Here is a 16566-nt window from a genome sequence, read left to right as displayed (position 1 = left end):
GACAGTCCTCATGATTTTCCAGCACTGTACACTGTTTACATTCAGCTGCTGCCTGTGTTGTATACAGTACTTTATGGGCACAGCTGGGTGTCAGGCCCTCACCAATCTGGAAATGATGTCCTTCACCATGGATAGGTCTAAAATATACAAGCGCCATACAACCCACTTACGGTAATCACATTTACTTATTGCACACATTACAACTGTTCCAAAATCAGATTTAAAGTTCTCTTTATTTTGTAGTTGAAATAATACATTTATCCAGCAGATAAGGATTAAAAGAAACCAGAGGCCACACTGTAGAAGACTAATGAGTTACAAATAAGAAATTTTTTGGAAGAGTATTTTTTATTACTCAGCTGGAATTACGTTCTTTGTACTGGACAACTAATACATCCGAAATATGGGACTATTTAGTTTTTTTTGGTCAAACATGCTAATGTCTTAAGTTTCCATTGCAAACATGCCACTTTAGCTAAGAAAATGACATCAGTGTTGAAATGAAGCATTGGGATCAACTTTTAAACAGTGGGCTACTAAGAGTCCTAGCCAATTGTAGCATTCTGTTTACCATAGCTTGCTTAGGAAATGATCGCCAACACCAAGATTTCTTGCCCTGAATAGGTCACTTACACCAACTTTAGTATGTTCTCAAAAAGGCCACTTTGCTAACATACTGGTTTGCTTTAGCAGCATCTTCATTTTAAAAGGAATGGATATCTGTGAATGTTTAACTTGCTGCATTAAAAGGAACCAGGGATGGTGTAAATACGACAAGGCCAATTTAATGGCAAACCAAATAGACCTTGCATAAAACATCCTTCATACAGACCTCGTATGAGTTTTGTAACCAGCAAAATTAACTTCAGGCATGTCAGATCAGATACAGTACCCAAACGTAACTATTTGTAAAACAGCATTAGTGTGAAGGATTTACATTTCATACACTCATTGAAATGTGATCCATCCTCAGGTCATGTAGAGGCGTGTAACCTGGTGAATAAAATCATGTCCCTCCTCCCACGACCCCCCTGATGGCTCTTAATGTCAACGATACTTTTAATGTGGCTTTATGAGTAAGGACTTAATAACCAAACAAATCAGGAGTGTCCTGGCAGTCAGCTACACTCAGGTGGGAACTTGTCCAACTATTTACATGAAAAAAAACACAAAAAAAACAAAAATTGAAGATTACTGTAAATAAAAAAATGAACAGAGGCACACAATACATGAAAACAAAACCACTTTAGGAAAGTAATTGTTGATATTGGCCCTCTTTACAACAAAACTTCCACCTCTTGCATGTAGGGCAAAGCAAAATTTGTTAAATCAAATGTTTCCAGAGTCTGCTAATGTTTCCAGAATGTTGTGTGATCAGCATGTTTTTTGTCATGAAGGGCAGATGTAGGAAGTTAGGTGCATAAAGGCTCACTGGACACCTTCCACGTAGTATCTGGCTTAGCACATGCCACCTGTCTGTTGTTGAAACACGTCAATAGTATCCTCATCTTCCATCTCAAGCTGCAGCACAAGGAGGAAAAGAGACGTTAACATTGTATGACTTACAGGATGCAGCCTTTAATCAAAACCAATATCACAATGCAGTTACCAGTTATTCACTACCTTCACTTTAGTTTCATGAAAATTATAGGAGGAATTTAGACTTATTGGGACTTAGTGTTACTAGAAACACTAATTTCCAGATTGCCAGTCTACACAGACTGCTAAACAACTGACGAATGAGCAAATCACTTCACGGGTTATCTTTAAAGGGGATATCCAGAACTTGGTGCTTAGGCACAATTTTTGTTTTTCCACAAACAGGCAGGTAATTGCTACCCATCTGCCTTTTGTTTCAGGCACCGTTCTTCCCCAAGAGAGATCACAGACTGCTCATGCCGGCGATTCAACTGCCTCTGCTGACGTCACATTGACAGAGCAGCAGCCTCTTTTCCACACTGTCGACGAGACAGGACTTCTGACATCATTCTGATTGACAGCCAGATTCCCCAGTTAGGCTGCGGGTATCCTGCTGTCAATCAGAATGATGTCAGAAGTCCAGCCCTGTCAACAGATCTGTCCACGTGACATCAGCTGAATTGCCAGCAGGGGCGGTTTGTGATTGCTCTGTACCTGGGAAGAACAGCACTGTGCACAACAGGCAGGTTAAGTAGCAACTACTTGCCTGTTAGTGTTTAGGCACATTTTATTTTTCAGAAAGTACCAAATATACCCTTTAAGCTTGCTTAAAAATAATCAGTCAACATCCTATGTAGTCAGGACATGTGCAGTAGCGAACAACTGATCTTCAAAGTGCGCAGAGTGATCATATTAACAATCTTATCAGCATGAAAGGTTAGCTAGCCTGTCCAAATAGGCTATTAAAAGGCCACAATTGTATTAGTAAGTGTGCCAAGAGTTCCCTCACGTAAATACATCTTAGCCTAAACAAGTCATCACAAATACATTGCACAGGTGATCACCATTAGATCAGTACAGGTTCCACCTATCACCAGGACATATGACTTGAATCCTCAGCATTAAAGGGAAACTGTCACCACTCACCACTTTTTTTTTGCCTACCAGCTAAAAACCATCAGTTAATTCGGTCTCAGCTATGCATTCCACAACTACTTCCGAAAACAACCCCCCCCCCCATGTATCACCCATAAAAACCTTTTTTATTTGTCCCGCGCTGTATGTTAATCTGTTTGGTTTGGTCCGATGGGCGTTGCCTCTGTTCCCTCACTCCACCTCTCCTCGGCGTGCTGTATGCATTCTTTGCTGTGAATATCTGAGATCGTGTACAGATTTCGCGTGTGCGCATTGAAATGGTAATTTCAGCGCATGTGCAGTATGCTTTGCCCAACTGTGGGCAAAGCCGAAAAGCAGTAGCGCGCATGCACCTCGGTTTTGTGTTCCTAGCCTCTCCATCAACGCTTGCATGATGCATGCACCGGAACCCCAGTTACATAGGCATTTCTGCACGTTTTGGCTGCTTTACTACGCAAGGTCGCTCTCCCTCCCCCCTCATATCCGGCGTATAGCTTCATATGGTATTTAAAGCACACTGCCACCACAAGGCACCACAGAAGGCGTAGGACACGCATGCGCACTACTGCTTTTCGCAAGCGCGAAATCTATACACGATTTCCGATATTCACGGCAAAGATTGCGTACAAGCAAGCTGAGGAGGGGTGGAGTGAGGGAACAGCAGCAATGCCAATCGGACTGGACAGATTACCATACAGGGTGGGACAAATAAAGGTTTTTATGGGTGATACATGGGGTGTCAGGGGGTTTCAGAAGTAGTTATGGAATGCATAGCTGACACCAAATTAACTGATGTTTTTAGCTTGTAGGCAAAAAAAAAAAAAAAGTCGTGACAGGTTCCCTTTAAAATAAGTTAATGACCGCTCGGAAGTCCCAGGGGATGAAGCTCCAGTAATCTGCAAAAGCATGGCTTTAAAATGCTCCATTCATTTTTCAAAGCTGGCAAAATCCAGCGCTCAGTTTTGCACCACAGATTCAATGTTGTGTTTTAGGACACCATTCTAGGGACGAACGAGGTCCCTTTGGAAGCCAAAACAGTCCCAAGAAGATTGGTCTAAAAAGTCATTCATTTTCTGGGATTGTTGGAGAAAGTTCTAGTCTTCACCATCTCCCATAGAGAATGATTAGTGATTATCAAAGGACCATGCTTGGGACCTATGGGGTCTCAAAGTTCCCTTTAAATAGACGATAACCTCTGATGATGGAAACAACCCTTTAAGTACCATCTGGGGCCCTTCCAGAATAATACCCTTTAATTACAGTTATAAAAGCCATTAAGGGGGTTAAAAGTTTTTTCCCTTCCATAAATACACTGTGTTCAGAGACAGAACACTGCAAAGTTATGACCTAATGTACTAGAAGCACCTGTAAAGCAAGTGGCCATACCTGTGCCGGGGTGTCCGTTTCATTAATAGGCTGACCATCAAACCTGAACCGTATGTGTCTCATCGACAAACCCTAAGAGAAAAGAAGACGACAGATATAAGTTGCCTCATTTTAGCTTTAAGAAGCAAAACACTGCCAATACAGCCAATAGCCCTTTCATTGCCAACCAAGTATCTACAAAGTCATGAATTTAAGCCTTTTCCAAGATATATATAATTTTTCCTTATTCTCTAGGTTTGCAGACACAAAGATTACACTTGGCTATACTCAATGCAGGTCCAACACTGCCTCCCACCACTACTCGCTACACTCCTACAATCATGACATTCCTAATTCATGCACAGGGGTGTGTAAATGGACATGTATTCTTACAATCTATTAGGTGTCTACTTTTAGATAACATTGGTAAGAGATAAAATAAGATTTTTTAATTTTACAAAACAGGTTTTAATTTGTGTAGGACAAAAATTTGGAAATTGTCCTGAAAGCAAAAGCTCAAAATCTACAAGTCTGGTAGGATCAAGCTAATTTTAACCCCTTTCCGACCGCTGACGGGATAGTACGTCAGCAGTCAGAGTCCCCTGCCTTGAAGTGGGCTCCGGCGGTGAGCCCACCTCAAAACCGTAACATGTCAGCTGTTATAAACAGCTGACATGTGCCCGCTATAAGCGTAATCGCGATCCGCCCGCGCCTATTAACTAGTTAAATCCCGCTGTCAAACGCTGACAGCGGGCAATTAGCTGCTGCTTCCGGCCTCTGCGTTGCCTTGACAACCAGAGGTCTCAGACCTCTATGGTTGTTGCAGGCACATTGCTATGAGCGCCCATATGTAGCAAAACCAATCAAGTATGGCATGAAAAAAAAAAACAAAAAAAACACATGCACATTTGGTATCGCAGCGTTCAGAATCACCCGATTGGTGGCAGTGCTCATGACAACTCGTCACTTGAGTTCCAGCTACAGTGGAGAGTAGTTGTCAATTTTATTTTACAGAGGGGAATACAGTAATTGAGAAGGGTTTGTCCAAGTAGTGGACAACCCATTAAGTCTTCATTAGTCCTTAGTCTTTTGATGACTGGTAGTGCAAGCATCCTTTTTGGACATGATCTGAGCTATATGAGGATGCAGATGGCAGAAAGCACATACATCGCAGCCTACAGGTGTGTGTGTGGGGGGGGGGAATCACAGACTGAGTGTACAAAAAGGAAACATGGGAAGAGGTGATGGGCTGTAGGAGGATAAATTAGTACAGGAATGAAGCTATGTTTCAGCAGGGGAAATACACAGGAAAGGCTGCAAGGTCCAGAATATACAAAAGCCACATAAAGCATATATATTAATGGGAAGGACACCCCCACATTTGAAAAGACTGAAGTTAGGAACAGGTTGAAAAATGATTATCAGAGCTTCTGAAAATAAATGAAGCTTGCAGCCTAAAATTTAATGCAACTTAATCAGGTTGACTACTTTCTTCCAAAATAAGATGCCTCATGTGTCTACAGGTTGAGTGGGATATCGCAGATTATTCAAGTCAATGCTGCAGTACTGCATACAATATGTAGACAGCAATGGTGCTTTTTTTTTGGAAGAATGCAACAACGCTTTTCTCATCCAAGACAACCCCTTCAACTAAAAACATTTTAAGTCTATAACCGATTTGCATATTATATTAAAAAAATGCTATTTGGTGACTTTCCGGTTTGCTATACCTGTCTGTCACAGTATGCCTTCATTAACTTGCTTAGAGGAGTGTGTCGCTTGATTTTGAACTGGACCACTGACCCATCCTGTCCTGCCACTTTAAGATTGATGTGATCATTTTCTGTCTTTACAGTTTCCTAAGGGGGAGAAAAAAAAAGAAAAAAAAGAAAGATTGTCAGGTGAAATTCAAGAAAGTCTGTTTAATGCTTTTTCTTACATGTGTAACAATGACCATTATGATATCTTTTAAGGCAACAAAGGTCACTTCCCAAGGTGCATTGTGATCAGAATTTTATAACTACCTGCATACCACGCACCTCTGCATTCATGCGCCTTGAAAACGAGACAGATAATATCCATGCTCATACAAAGAAATAAGGGGAATGTCATTTCGCCAATGCGACTACTTTTGCGCCTTTTGCACATTCAGCGGTTTTGTAGAGCCAGGAAATTATGACAACTGCACACATGCTAAACATATCCCGTGTCTGGGCAGAAGTGAAGCAGCAAAGCAAAACTGCCCACATATTGGCAAGTCAAAAGCTAAGGAGTCGTCATAAGTACTAAAGGGGCCGTAGTAAGGCTTTTGCGATGCTTTTCCTTGGTCCAGTTCCTTCAGTCTTAGGATCAGCAAAATTCCTAGCAGTCAACGATATGCCAAGATCTGACATTAGCCTTTGAACGTACTTTCCCCCCTCCCACTCCACACCAAACTTTTCTCTGGTACATTTGAACAATATTGGTTGTCAGTTTTGACTTGGCTTCTCAAAAGCAGATGGTAAATCTGTCAGCCAACCTTTTCAATATTTTGAAAAAAAAATTCTCAACAAAAAAAAACCCCACACTGATAATGATACAACAATGTGTGACTAACAGTGCTGTCCTGCTTTGACATTTATTCCTTACTGGCAGGCTCAGATTAAAGCCACAGTTACACAACAAGTGACTCAGCAAAATTATGGCACCACTGAAAATTTGAGGTTCCCATAGGAACTAATTCTAGGGACAAAAGTAGTAACTATTTTTCTACGTTTTTATAATTTTAGCATATCATAGGAATGATTACATCTAGTGCAAACTCTATTAACCGCTGCCGATACACCTTTTAAAAGCAGAAGTAAGGGTAGTTAAAAAGCAGCACTGAGAAATAAGGGTATAGCGCCCCCTAGCATTGGAAAATCTACAGAGTCTCCACTACCGAAGGTAGCCGAGACCCTGGAGAACATGATCAGGGCTGGTTTCTACAGTTCACACAGTCACGTGATCGCTGTTATTCACTGACCCCACCACAGTGATCAAAATAAAAAATAGTAAATAAAAATTCCCTTTGTCACCCCCTTAGTTCAATAAAAATGTTAAATTTTTTTTCCCATTTTTAGCAGTTAGGGTTGGAGTCAAATTTTTATTTTTTAACTTTTTGAAACAAATGACTATATGACTGCTAGTGTTCACGGAGTACTCCAGATCCTCGAATGTTTTTTTTATTTTGGGGTGTCCTAACAGCTGCAAAACATGAGGGGCAGGGACTTGAGCACCTGCGATATTTGGTGCATACCTGAGCACCAGATGCAAAATGTAGTAGTGAGCACTTGCACTCAAGAGTAATGACGACATTCAATATGACGACCTAATGTTATCAAATTCTGTGTCGTAACTGTGGGCTCAAAATGCTCAATATACCCCTGGATAAAATCCTTGAAGTGTTGCGCTGTTTCAGCACATTAGGGGCGCTTACAAACTTGATGTGGCGTCCACTCTCGATTCCAACCAATTTTGCGTTCAAAAATTTAAACTGTGCCCCTTCCCTTCTGTGAGCCCACACACTAGATTTCCCCCACAAGCCAGGTATCAGCATACTCGGGGGAAATTGCACAACAAATTTTGTGGTCCATTTTCTCTTGTTACCCCTGAGGGAAAAAAAAAAGTTTGGGTCTAAAGCGAATCTTTTGTGAAAAAAGAAAAAAAAAAAAAAAAAGTACAATGTTACCGTATTTTTCGCACAAGAGTAGTAACATGCTGCGGATTTTGTACCGCAGGAAAACTGCGTGGAAAAATCCGCAGCGTCTGCACAGCGTTTTTTTTTTCCCATTGATTTTATGGCTACTGTACATCACAATGCGGATATGCAACGTTTCTGCGCGGTAAAATCTGCTGCGGATCCGCTGCAAATCTGCATCGTGTGCACACAGCCTTAGCCAGCATGTCTAAAACAGCCATTAGCTTACAACTGGCCAGTCAATAAAGGGAACTTGTCAGGTCCCCCCCATGTCCTCCATCCATCAACACTCAGCTATGTGTGATTAAAGTCCAGCCTTGTGTAACATAATTCAGCTAAATAAATGCATTAAAAAAGTATTTATAAACCTTTGCTTTCCCTATGCTAATGAGGGCTTTGAATAGTTTATGTCCCAGTCAGCCCTCTTTCCATGTTATCACAGCCTATGGATGTGATAATTTGCACGAGCACCATCATCGCCACTCATGCAAATCTGCGCCGCTCATTAAAGCAGCGCCTCTGAAGCCAGGTGTACATGACCTGAAGTTCAGAAGATAGTTTCAGGTCACACTCCTCTAAAGCAGGGAAGCACACACCTGGCTTCAGAGATTCTGCTGTAATAACCGGAGCGCATGCGCAGATTTGCATGACTGGCGATGACACCGCTTGTGAAAATTACATTAATCACACCCACAGGGATGTGCTAACATGCTAATGAGGGCATTGACTAGTCTGGGCCAACTAAAGGCCCCGTCTCATTAAGCGACTTACCAGCGATCCCGACACCGATATCAAGGTGTCAGGATCGCTAGTAAGTCGCTATGTGATCGCTGGTGAGCTGTCACACAGACAGCTTCACCAGCGATCAGCACAGCGATGCCGAGCATCCGGCATCGCTGGCCATCCTGTAAAAAATAGAATCAAAATAAAAAATATAGTTATTCTCACCATCCGATGTCCCGCGCAGTCTTCCAGCCTCTCTCCACGCTCCGGTCCCAGTGATCCTTTGCATGAATGACCGCGAGATGTCACGGTCTCGCGGGATAACAAAGTCTCGCGGTCATTCGTGCAAAGGATCACTGGGACCGGAGCGTGGAGAGAGGCGGGATGGCTGAACGGGACGTCGGAAGGTGAGAATAACTATATTTTTTTATTATTATTTTTTACACCTGATCGCTGGTCTCCCGCTGTCACACACAGCGATGCGTGCTGGCCAGCGGGAGACCAGCGACCAAAGAAATGTCCAGAGATTTCTTGCAGCGATCAGCGATACCGGCAGGGGGGCCGCTCGCTGATCGCTGTCACAAACAGCAATCTCACTGGTGAGATCGCTGTTACGTCACAAAAGTTGTGACTCAGCAGCGATCTCGCTACCGAGATTGCTTAGTGAGACGGGACCTTAACACCCCCATCGACATGTCATGCTAATGATTGGAGGGCACGGGGGGAGGGGAGGCTCCCTTTAAACTACATCAGATGACTACTTGCAGTCAGCATGCTGCAGCCGTTCAGTAAAGTGTTTAATGATCCATGCTGCTCAGTCACCTGACCGCTGCTGCCATTCAGAGACGGCAACTCAAATTCAACAGTCTTCAGAACCTCTAGTTGCTACCAGTGGGCAATCTCTAGAGACTGAAAACCTACTTGTGCTAATAAAAGTGGCACTGCTCGTAAAATGTACTGAAGCTCTCTTCTGACAAGTCATAAACCTGTGACAGGCCGATTTAAATTAACTGACTGATGGCAGAGGTCCTTTAACCCCTTCATGATCGGAGCTTTTTCGGTTTTGCGTTTTCGTTCCCCTTTTTTCCCCCAGAGCCATAACTAATTTTTCCGTCAATATGGCCATGTGAGGGCTTCTTTTTTGTGGGACGAGTACATGTCATGTACTCAAAAACAGGAAAAAATTCCAAGTGCGGTGAAATTGCAAAAAAAGTGCAATCCCACGCTTATTTTTTGTTAGTTTCACTAAATGATAAAGCTGACCTGTCATTAAGATTCTCCAGGTCATTACAAGTTCATAGACACCAAACACTGCGCAATTTTACGAGACCCGTAGAGTCTCCATTTTTTGTGATATCTGGTCGGGTGAGGGCTTATTTTTTTGCGTACTGAGCTGTTTCTAATGATATCACTTTTGTGCATATACGTTCTTTTGCTCGCCCGTTATTGCATTTTAGTGCAATGTCGCAGCGACCAAAAACATAATTCTGGCGTTTCGATATTTTTTCTACGCCATTTAGCAATCAGGTTAATCCATTTCTTCTATTGATAGATCGGGCGATTCTGAACGCAGCGATATCAAATATGTGCAAGTTTGATTTTTTTTATTGTTTTATTTTTAATGGGGTGAAAGGGGGGGGGTGATTTAAACTTTTATATTTTTAAAAACTATTTTACTTTCACTTTTGGCGCTTCGATAGCCTGCATGGGAGGCTAGAAGCTGCCACAACTTGAACAGCTTAGTAGCCTCTATATAGCCGAATTACTGCATTGCTATGAGCACCGACCACAAGGTGGCGCTCATAACAATCCGGCATCAACAACCATAGAGGTCTCAAGGAGACCTCTGGTTGTTATGTCGATGAACAGATGACCTACGATCATGTGACGGGGGGGGTCAGCGGTGCACGTATTTCTGGCCCCATGGCCAGAAGAACGAGCCAAATTCCGCTGTCAGTTTGACAACGGCATTTCACTAGCTAATAGGCGAGGGTGGATCGCGATTCCACCCGCACCTATTGCGGGCACATGTCAGCTGTTCAAAACAGCCGACATGTCCTGGCTTTGATGTGAGCTCACCGCCGAAGCCCATATCAAAGGAGGTGCTGCCATTAGACATACTATCTCCTGTCCAATGGCAGTAAGGGGTTAGGCTAATTTCACATCAGCTTTTTTTGCGCAGCGCATCGTGCATTCCAGTGTGTAGACATGTTTTTACTCTTAAAACGCCTGCGCACGCAAACACAGGCATACGCATGTTCATGTGCACGCCTGCGTTCCCATAGACTAATGCGTTTTTTTGACGCATTCTGTGCGCAAGCGAACACATGCACTTTAACGCCATTGGACGGACCCAAAAATGCAACAGGTTGCGTCTTGTGCGTCTAGATGCACACCTTCAAAAAACACATGTGCATGAAAACGCAGCCGAATGCATGCAAACGCAAGACCATGTGGACGCCATGTTAAACATAGGTGTGCATGACGCATGGATGCGTTGGCAGTAACGCACAGCGAACGGACCCGTTTGCTGTACATAGCACTATATGGGCTAACACATGGTACGTTAGCGCTACCATGCGTGGTACGTTAGCGCTACCATGCGTTAACACATACCGCATGCAGCGTTCGGGGATGCGTCATGAATTAACTCATACTTGCTATGAATTAACTCATACTTGCTAACGCATGCCGATTTTGGCATGCGTTAGAAAGCGCTACATTCATTGCGGGCAATGGCGGCGTCAACGGATCCGTTACATAGTGTTAGTGCCGCTATGCAACGGATCCATCAGCGCATTGCCCCCTAACGCAATGTGAACCCAGCCTAAAGAAAAAAAATACCGTAAATAAAATCAGCTGAATGGATGTCAGTCCCAGGAAGCATGTTCCAAGCCCAATGACACAATTGGAAGTCAAGTGATACAAACAAAGGAACAGCATCCAGTGCAGGTGATGAAAAAGAAAAGCGCCTTTATTCCGCCATGATGCAACGTTGTGACCACAAATTGTCTTTATCAAGTATTTACTTGAGTAGCAGTTGATAAAGACCAATTGTGGTCGAAATGTCTTATCATGGCGTAATAAAGGCTTTTTCCTTTTACATCACCTGTACTGTATGCTGTTCCTTTCTAAGAGTGCGAACATTTATCACAAATTTTGCAACTTTTCAAAAGATTGAAAATGAGAAATTGGCTGAAAACTCTTGACGCCACCCATAGTGGTAAACATGGGTGTGAGGAAAAAAAAACAGGAGAAATACAAAATAGACAAAAAAAAAAAAAGTGCACAAATGGAATGATGACTATGGGGTAAATGAGAAACAGGTGAAAAATACCTAAAACTAGACAAAAAAAGAAAGAAAAGAAAGCAGGCATGAATGCAGTAATGAATCAGGGCCAGTTTTTTGCTGCACAGTAACTGTGAATGGGGCCTGTCCAGTATCCCATACACAAAGAAGTTAGCCACCGATTTTGGAGGAACCTGCAGACCACCTAATGTGTAGGGATGAGACCTGTTGAATTTCAATACCTGATCCTTTTGTTCTTCAAGAGAGTAAGCCACCATTGGCGGAGTGTGGCAGGGGCTTTCTCCAGTCACATGCACATATGTATATGGTATACAGGAAGAGCTGGAGGCCCAAACAAGCACTCAGCCATCAGCTATGCAAGGCTCTGCTCACGTCTATTGCAGGGGCCCCCTGATTAATATGGGGTCTTTTTTTTGTAGAATTTGAAAAAGTCCCCACACATTCTGAAAATTGGCTATCCCAATCATCACAGGGCTCTCAGTGATACAACAGACATATATTCCATGTGGTCAGATACCATATGAACGGAGCCCAAGGAGAATATGCAGCTACTGTCTACATGACTATGGTGGGCATCACTTAAAAGTACCTGCTACTTATTCTCCTCTTCAGAGGCAGATGCTGTAGAAACAAGCACTTTTCCAGCTTGAGACATATACTTTTCCTTACAGCTCGTTGCCTAGGACACAGACCACCGCTGCTGTTTAGCTTGTGCTGGCCAGGATTAGGGAGGCATCAGCACCATAGTGTACAGGAGTGCAATATTTATATATATCTTACAAGCAGCACAAATGCCCTGCCCAGCAGCAGAGGTCGGCTCCTGCCCAGCAGCAGCAGCGGAGGTCGGCCCCTGCCCAGCAGCAGCAGCGGAGGTCGGCCCCTGCCCAGCAGCAGCAGCGGAGGTCGGCCCCTGCCCAGCAGCAGCAGCGGAGGTCGGCCCCTGCCCAGCAGCAGCAGCGGAGGTCGGCCCCTGCCCAGCAGCAGCAGCGGAGGTCGGCCCCTGCCCAGCAGCAGCAGCGGAGGTCGGCCCCTGCCCAGCAGCAGCAGCGGAGGTCGGCCCCTGCCCAGCAGCAGCAGCGGAGGTCGGCCCCTGCCCAGCAGCAGCAGCGGAGGTCGGCCCCTGCCCAGCAGCAGCAGCGGAGGTCGGCCCCTGCCCAGCAGCAGCAGCGGAGGTCGGCCCCTGCCCAGCAGCAGCAGCGGAGGTCGGCTCCTGCCCAGCAGCAGCAGCGGAGGTCGGCTCCTGCCCAGCAGCAGCAGCGGAGGTCGGCTCCTGCCCAGCAGCAGCAGCAGAGGTCGGCTCCTGCCCAGCAGCAGCAGCGGAGGTCGGCCCCTGCCCAGCAGCAGCAGCGGAGGTCGGCTCCTGCCCAGCAGCAGCAGCGGAGGTCGGCTCCTGCCCAGCAGCAGCAGCGGAGGTCGGCTCCTGCCCAGCAGCAGCAGCGGAGGTCGGCTCCTGCCCAGCAGCAGCAGCGGAGGTCGGCTCCTGCCCAGCAGCAGCAGCGGAGGTCGGCTCCTGCCCAGCAGCAGCAGCGGAGGTCGGCTCCTGCCCAGCAGCAGCAGCGGAGGTCGGCTCCTGCCCAGCAGCAGCAGCAGAGGTCGGCCTCCAAAGCAACAAGTTATAAACAGAAGTGTTCATATCCTCAAGAAAGGCGGAAATATTCCATAAGTCACGGAAACCAGTGTGTGGCTCCCAGCACCACCCGCCTCAGGGGCCCCCGGCCGGCCAGGCACGGCTCTGCCTCCTCCCATGTGCGGGGCCTGAGCGCACAGCCCCCCGGTAATCCCCTCTATCCCCCCGGGACGGCTGCAGATGGCGGCCGGGTCACACATTACCATGGCGCTGGTCCTGGGCCGGAGAGGAGCGGGCGCTGTGCACACGTGCAGGAGAAGCCGGTTTGGCGCGCAATCTCCCGGGACACTGCAGCTTATGCGCTCACAGCCGCCTCCTCCCCCTCTCCTCCCTCCCCTGTGGCCGGGTCCTCCCCTGTATAAGAGATCAGCGCCGCCGCTCTTCCGCCTGTGCTCCTGCTGCGGCCTATCACCCGCCAGGACGCCGCTCATACACGGCGCTTCTCCAGAACGTGCGGCTCCGGTTTTCCTCACGGGACGCTGCGGGCCGCCCGGGTGCTGTGCGCAGGCCTTACCTTGGGCTTCTCCTCAGACATGGCTGCGGCTGCTCTCCCGCTCTTTCTCTCTGTCGGGGTTTATACTTCTAACTCGCTTGTCTCGGGCGCGCGCGTCACCCCCACATTATCATGTAAGGCTATTGGTTCAGGGGAGTCAGGCGACAAAAGCGCGTGCACGCTGCGCGTTCATGTCGTTCTACCCCTCCCCCTTGATTGCTTTCAGCGGAAACCTCGTGCGTCTTTTTTAATATGCACAGACCACACGGGGGCGCGCCCGGCGGGATGGGGGAAGGGCTGCTAATGTCTGAGGTGGGGGAAGGGAGATGGATGATGGCGTATGAGGTGGGGAAAGGGCAGGACGGACGGGCACCTCGTGGTGACGCGAGGCTTGGGACAATGGCAGGGCAGAGTTACCCCATAACTAGAGAAGGGGCTAGTGTTGTGTGGGGGGCTACACTGTATTCTCATTAATGACGTGCTGAGACTTGTAGTTCTGCCCTCAGAAAGCTACGTATATATTCTACCGCCAGGTGGCGCCATCCACAGTCATGTTTGTACAGGGGGCATGTAGCTCTCTTAGGGGAGGGTGTATAGTTCCCTCTATATAGGGGGGTGTTTAGTTCCCTTTATATAGGGGGGGGGTGGTGTGTGTATATATATATAGTTCCCTCTATATAGGGGGGTGTTTAGTTCCCTTTATATAGGGGGGGGGGTGTGTGTGTATATATATATATATATAGTTCCCTCTGTATATGGGGGGGGGTGTTTAGTTCCCTTTATATACCGGGGGGGTTGTATAGTTCCCTCTGTATACGGGGGGGGGTGCATAGTTCCCTCTATATATATAGGGGGTGTATAGTTCCCTCTGTATACGGGGGTGTTTAGTTCCCTTTATATACCGGGGGGTGTATAGTTCCCTCTATAGGGGGTGTATAGTTCCCTCTGTATACGGGGGGGTGTTTAGTTCCCTTTATATACCGGGGGGGTGTATAGTTCCCTCTATACGGGGGTGCATAGTTCCCTCTATATACCGTGTGTGTGTATATATATATATATATAGCTCCCTCTATATACGGGGGTGTATAGTTCCCTCTTTATACCAGGTGTGTGTGTATAGTTTCCTCTATATACCAGGTATGTGTGTATAGTTCCCTCTATATATGGGGGGTGAATACTTCCCGCTATATATGAGGGGGGTGTATAGTTCCCTCTATATACAGGGGAGGGGGGCTGTATAGTTCCCTCTATATATGGGGGGTGTATAGTTCCGTCTATATATGAGGGGAGTGTATAGTTCCCTCTATATGAGGGGGTATATAGTTCCCTCTATATACAGGGGAGGGGGTGTATAGTTCCCTCTATACACAGGGGAGGGGGGTGTATAGTTCCCTCTATATGCAGGGGAGGGGGGTGTATAGTTCCCTCTATATACGGGGGGGGAGGTGTATAGTTTCCTCTATATACGGGGGGGAGGTGTATAGTTTCCTCTATATACGGGGGGGAGGTGTATAGTTCCCTTTATATACCAGGGGTATGTGCGCGTATAGTTGCCTGTATATACGAGGGGTGGCGTATAGTTCCCTCTATATACGGGGGTGTGTATAGTTCCCTCTATATATGAGGGGGGTGTATAGTTCCCTCTATATATGAGGGGGGTGTATAGTTCCCTCTATATATGAGGGGGGTGTATAGTTCCCTCTATATATGAGGGGGGTGTATAGTTCCCTCTATATATGAGGGGGGTGTATAGTTCCCTCTATGAGGGGGGTGTATAGTTCCCTCCATATATGAGGGGGGTGTATAGTTCCCTCCATATATGAGGGGGGTGTATAGTTCCCTCTATAATCAGGGGAGGGGGGTGTATAGTTCCCTCTATATGCGGTGGGGTGTATAGTTCCCTCTATATATGAGGGGGTGTATAGTTCCCTCTATATATGAGGGGGGTGTATAGTTCCCTCTATATATGAGGGGGGTGTATAGTTCCCTCTATATATGAGGGGGGTGTATAGTTCCCTCCATATATGAGGGGGGTGTATAGTTCCCTCCATATATGAGGGGGGTGTATAGTTCCCTCTATAATCAGGGGAGGGGGGTGTATAGTTCCCTCTATATGCGGTGGGGTGTATAGTTCCCTCTATATTCGGGGGGGGGGAGGTGTATAGTTCCCTCTATATACAGGGGAGGGTGTATAGTTCCATTTATATACTGGGGGTATGTGCGCGCATAGTTGCCTGTATATACGAGGGGTGGCGTATAGTTCCCTGTATATACGGGGGGTGTATAATTCCCTGTATATATGGGGGGGTGTATAGTTTCCTCTATATACGGGGGGAGGGTGTATAGTTCCCTCTATATACGGGGGGAGGGTGTATAGTTCCCTCTTTATACAGGGGGGTGTATAGTTCCCTCTATATACGGGGAGGGGGGTGTATAGTGCCTTGTATATAGTGGGTGTGTGTGTATAGTTCCCTGTTTATACAGGGGGGTGTATAGTTCCCTCTATATACCGGGTGTGTGTATAGTTCCTTCTATATACCAGGTATGTGTTTATAGTTCCCGCTATATACGGAGGGTGTATAGTTCCCTCTATATACGGGGGGGGGTGTATAGTGCCTTGTATATAGTGGGTGTGTGTGTATAGTTCCCTGTTTATACAGGGGGGTGTATAGTTCCTTCTATATACCACGTATGTGTTTATAGTTCCCGCTATATACGGAGGGTGTATAATTCCCTGTATATACGGGGGGGTATAGTTCGCTCTATATACCGGGTGA

The 16566-nt window shown here is 46.1% G+C and overlaps 1 protein-coding gene across 2 annotated transcripts; it reads right to left on the bottom strand.

Moving 5' to 3' along the window:
* Nucleotides 1-214: 214 nt before the first annotated feature.
* On the bottom strand, nucleotides 215-13965 carry SUMO3 (small ubiquitin like modifier 3). 2 transcript variants are annotated; one of them, XM_073551571.1, is made up of 4 exons: nucleotides 13811-13965; nucleotides 5649-5777; nucleotides 3940-4011; nucleotides 215-1521 (listed from the first exon to the last, which is right to left on the bottom strand). In XM_073551571.1, the coding sequence occupies exons 1-4, from the start codon at nucleotides 13829-13831 to the stop codon at nucleotides 1459-1461; spliced, it is 285 nt and encodes a 94-aa protein (XP_073407672.1). In that variant the 5' UTR covers nucleotides 13832-13965; the 3' UTR covers nucleotides 215-1458. The 2 variants fall into 2 exon arrangements, with proteins under 2 accessions (XP_073407672.1, XP_073407671.1); XM_073551570.1 differs by lacking the exon at nucleotides 13811-13965 and adding an exon at nucleotides 13500-13742.
* Between the last annotated feature and the right edge of the window lie 2601 nt (nucleotides 13966-16566).

This window comes from Dendrobates tinctorius, unplaced genomic scaffold, assembly GCF_039654945.1.
Source record: "Dendrobates tinctorius isolate UK_male_01 unplaced genomic scaffold, ASM3965494v1 ptg000177l, whole genome shotgun sequence".
NCBI classification, from domain to species: Eukaryota; Metazoa; Chordata; class Amphibia; order Anura; family Dendrobatidae; genus Dendrobates; species Dendrobates tinctorius.
Note: the sequence above shows the minus strand (reverse complement) of the source record. Positions and strands in the feature narration are given on the sequence as shown.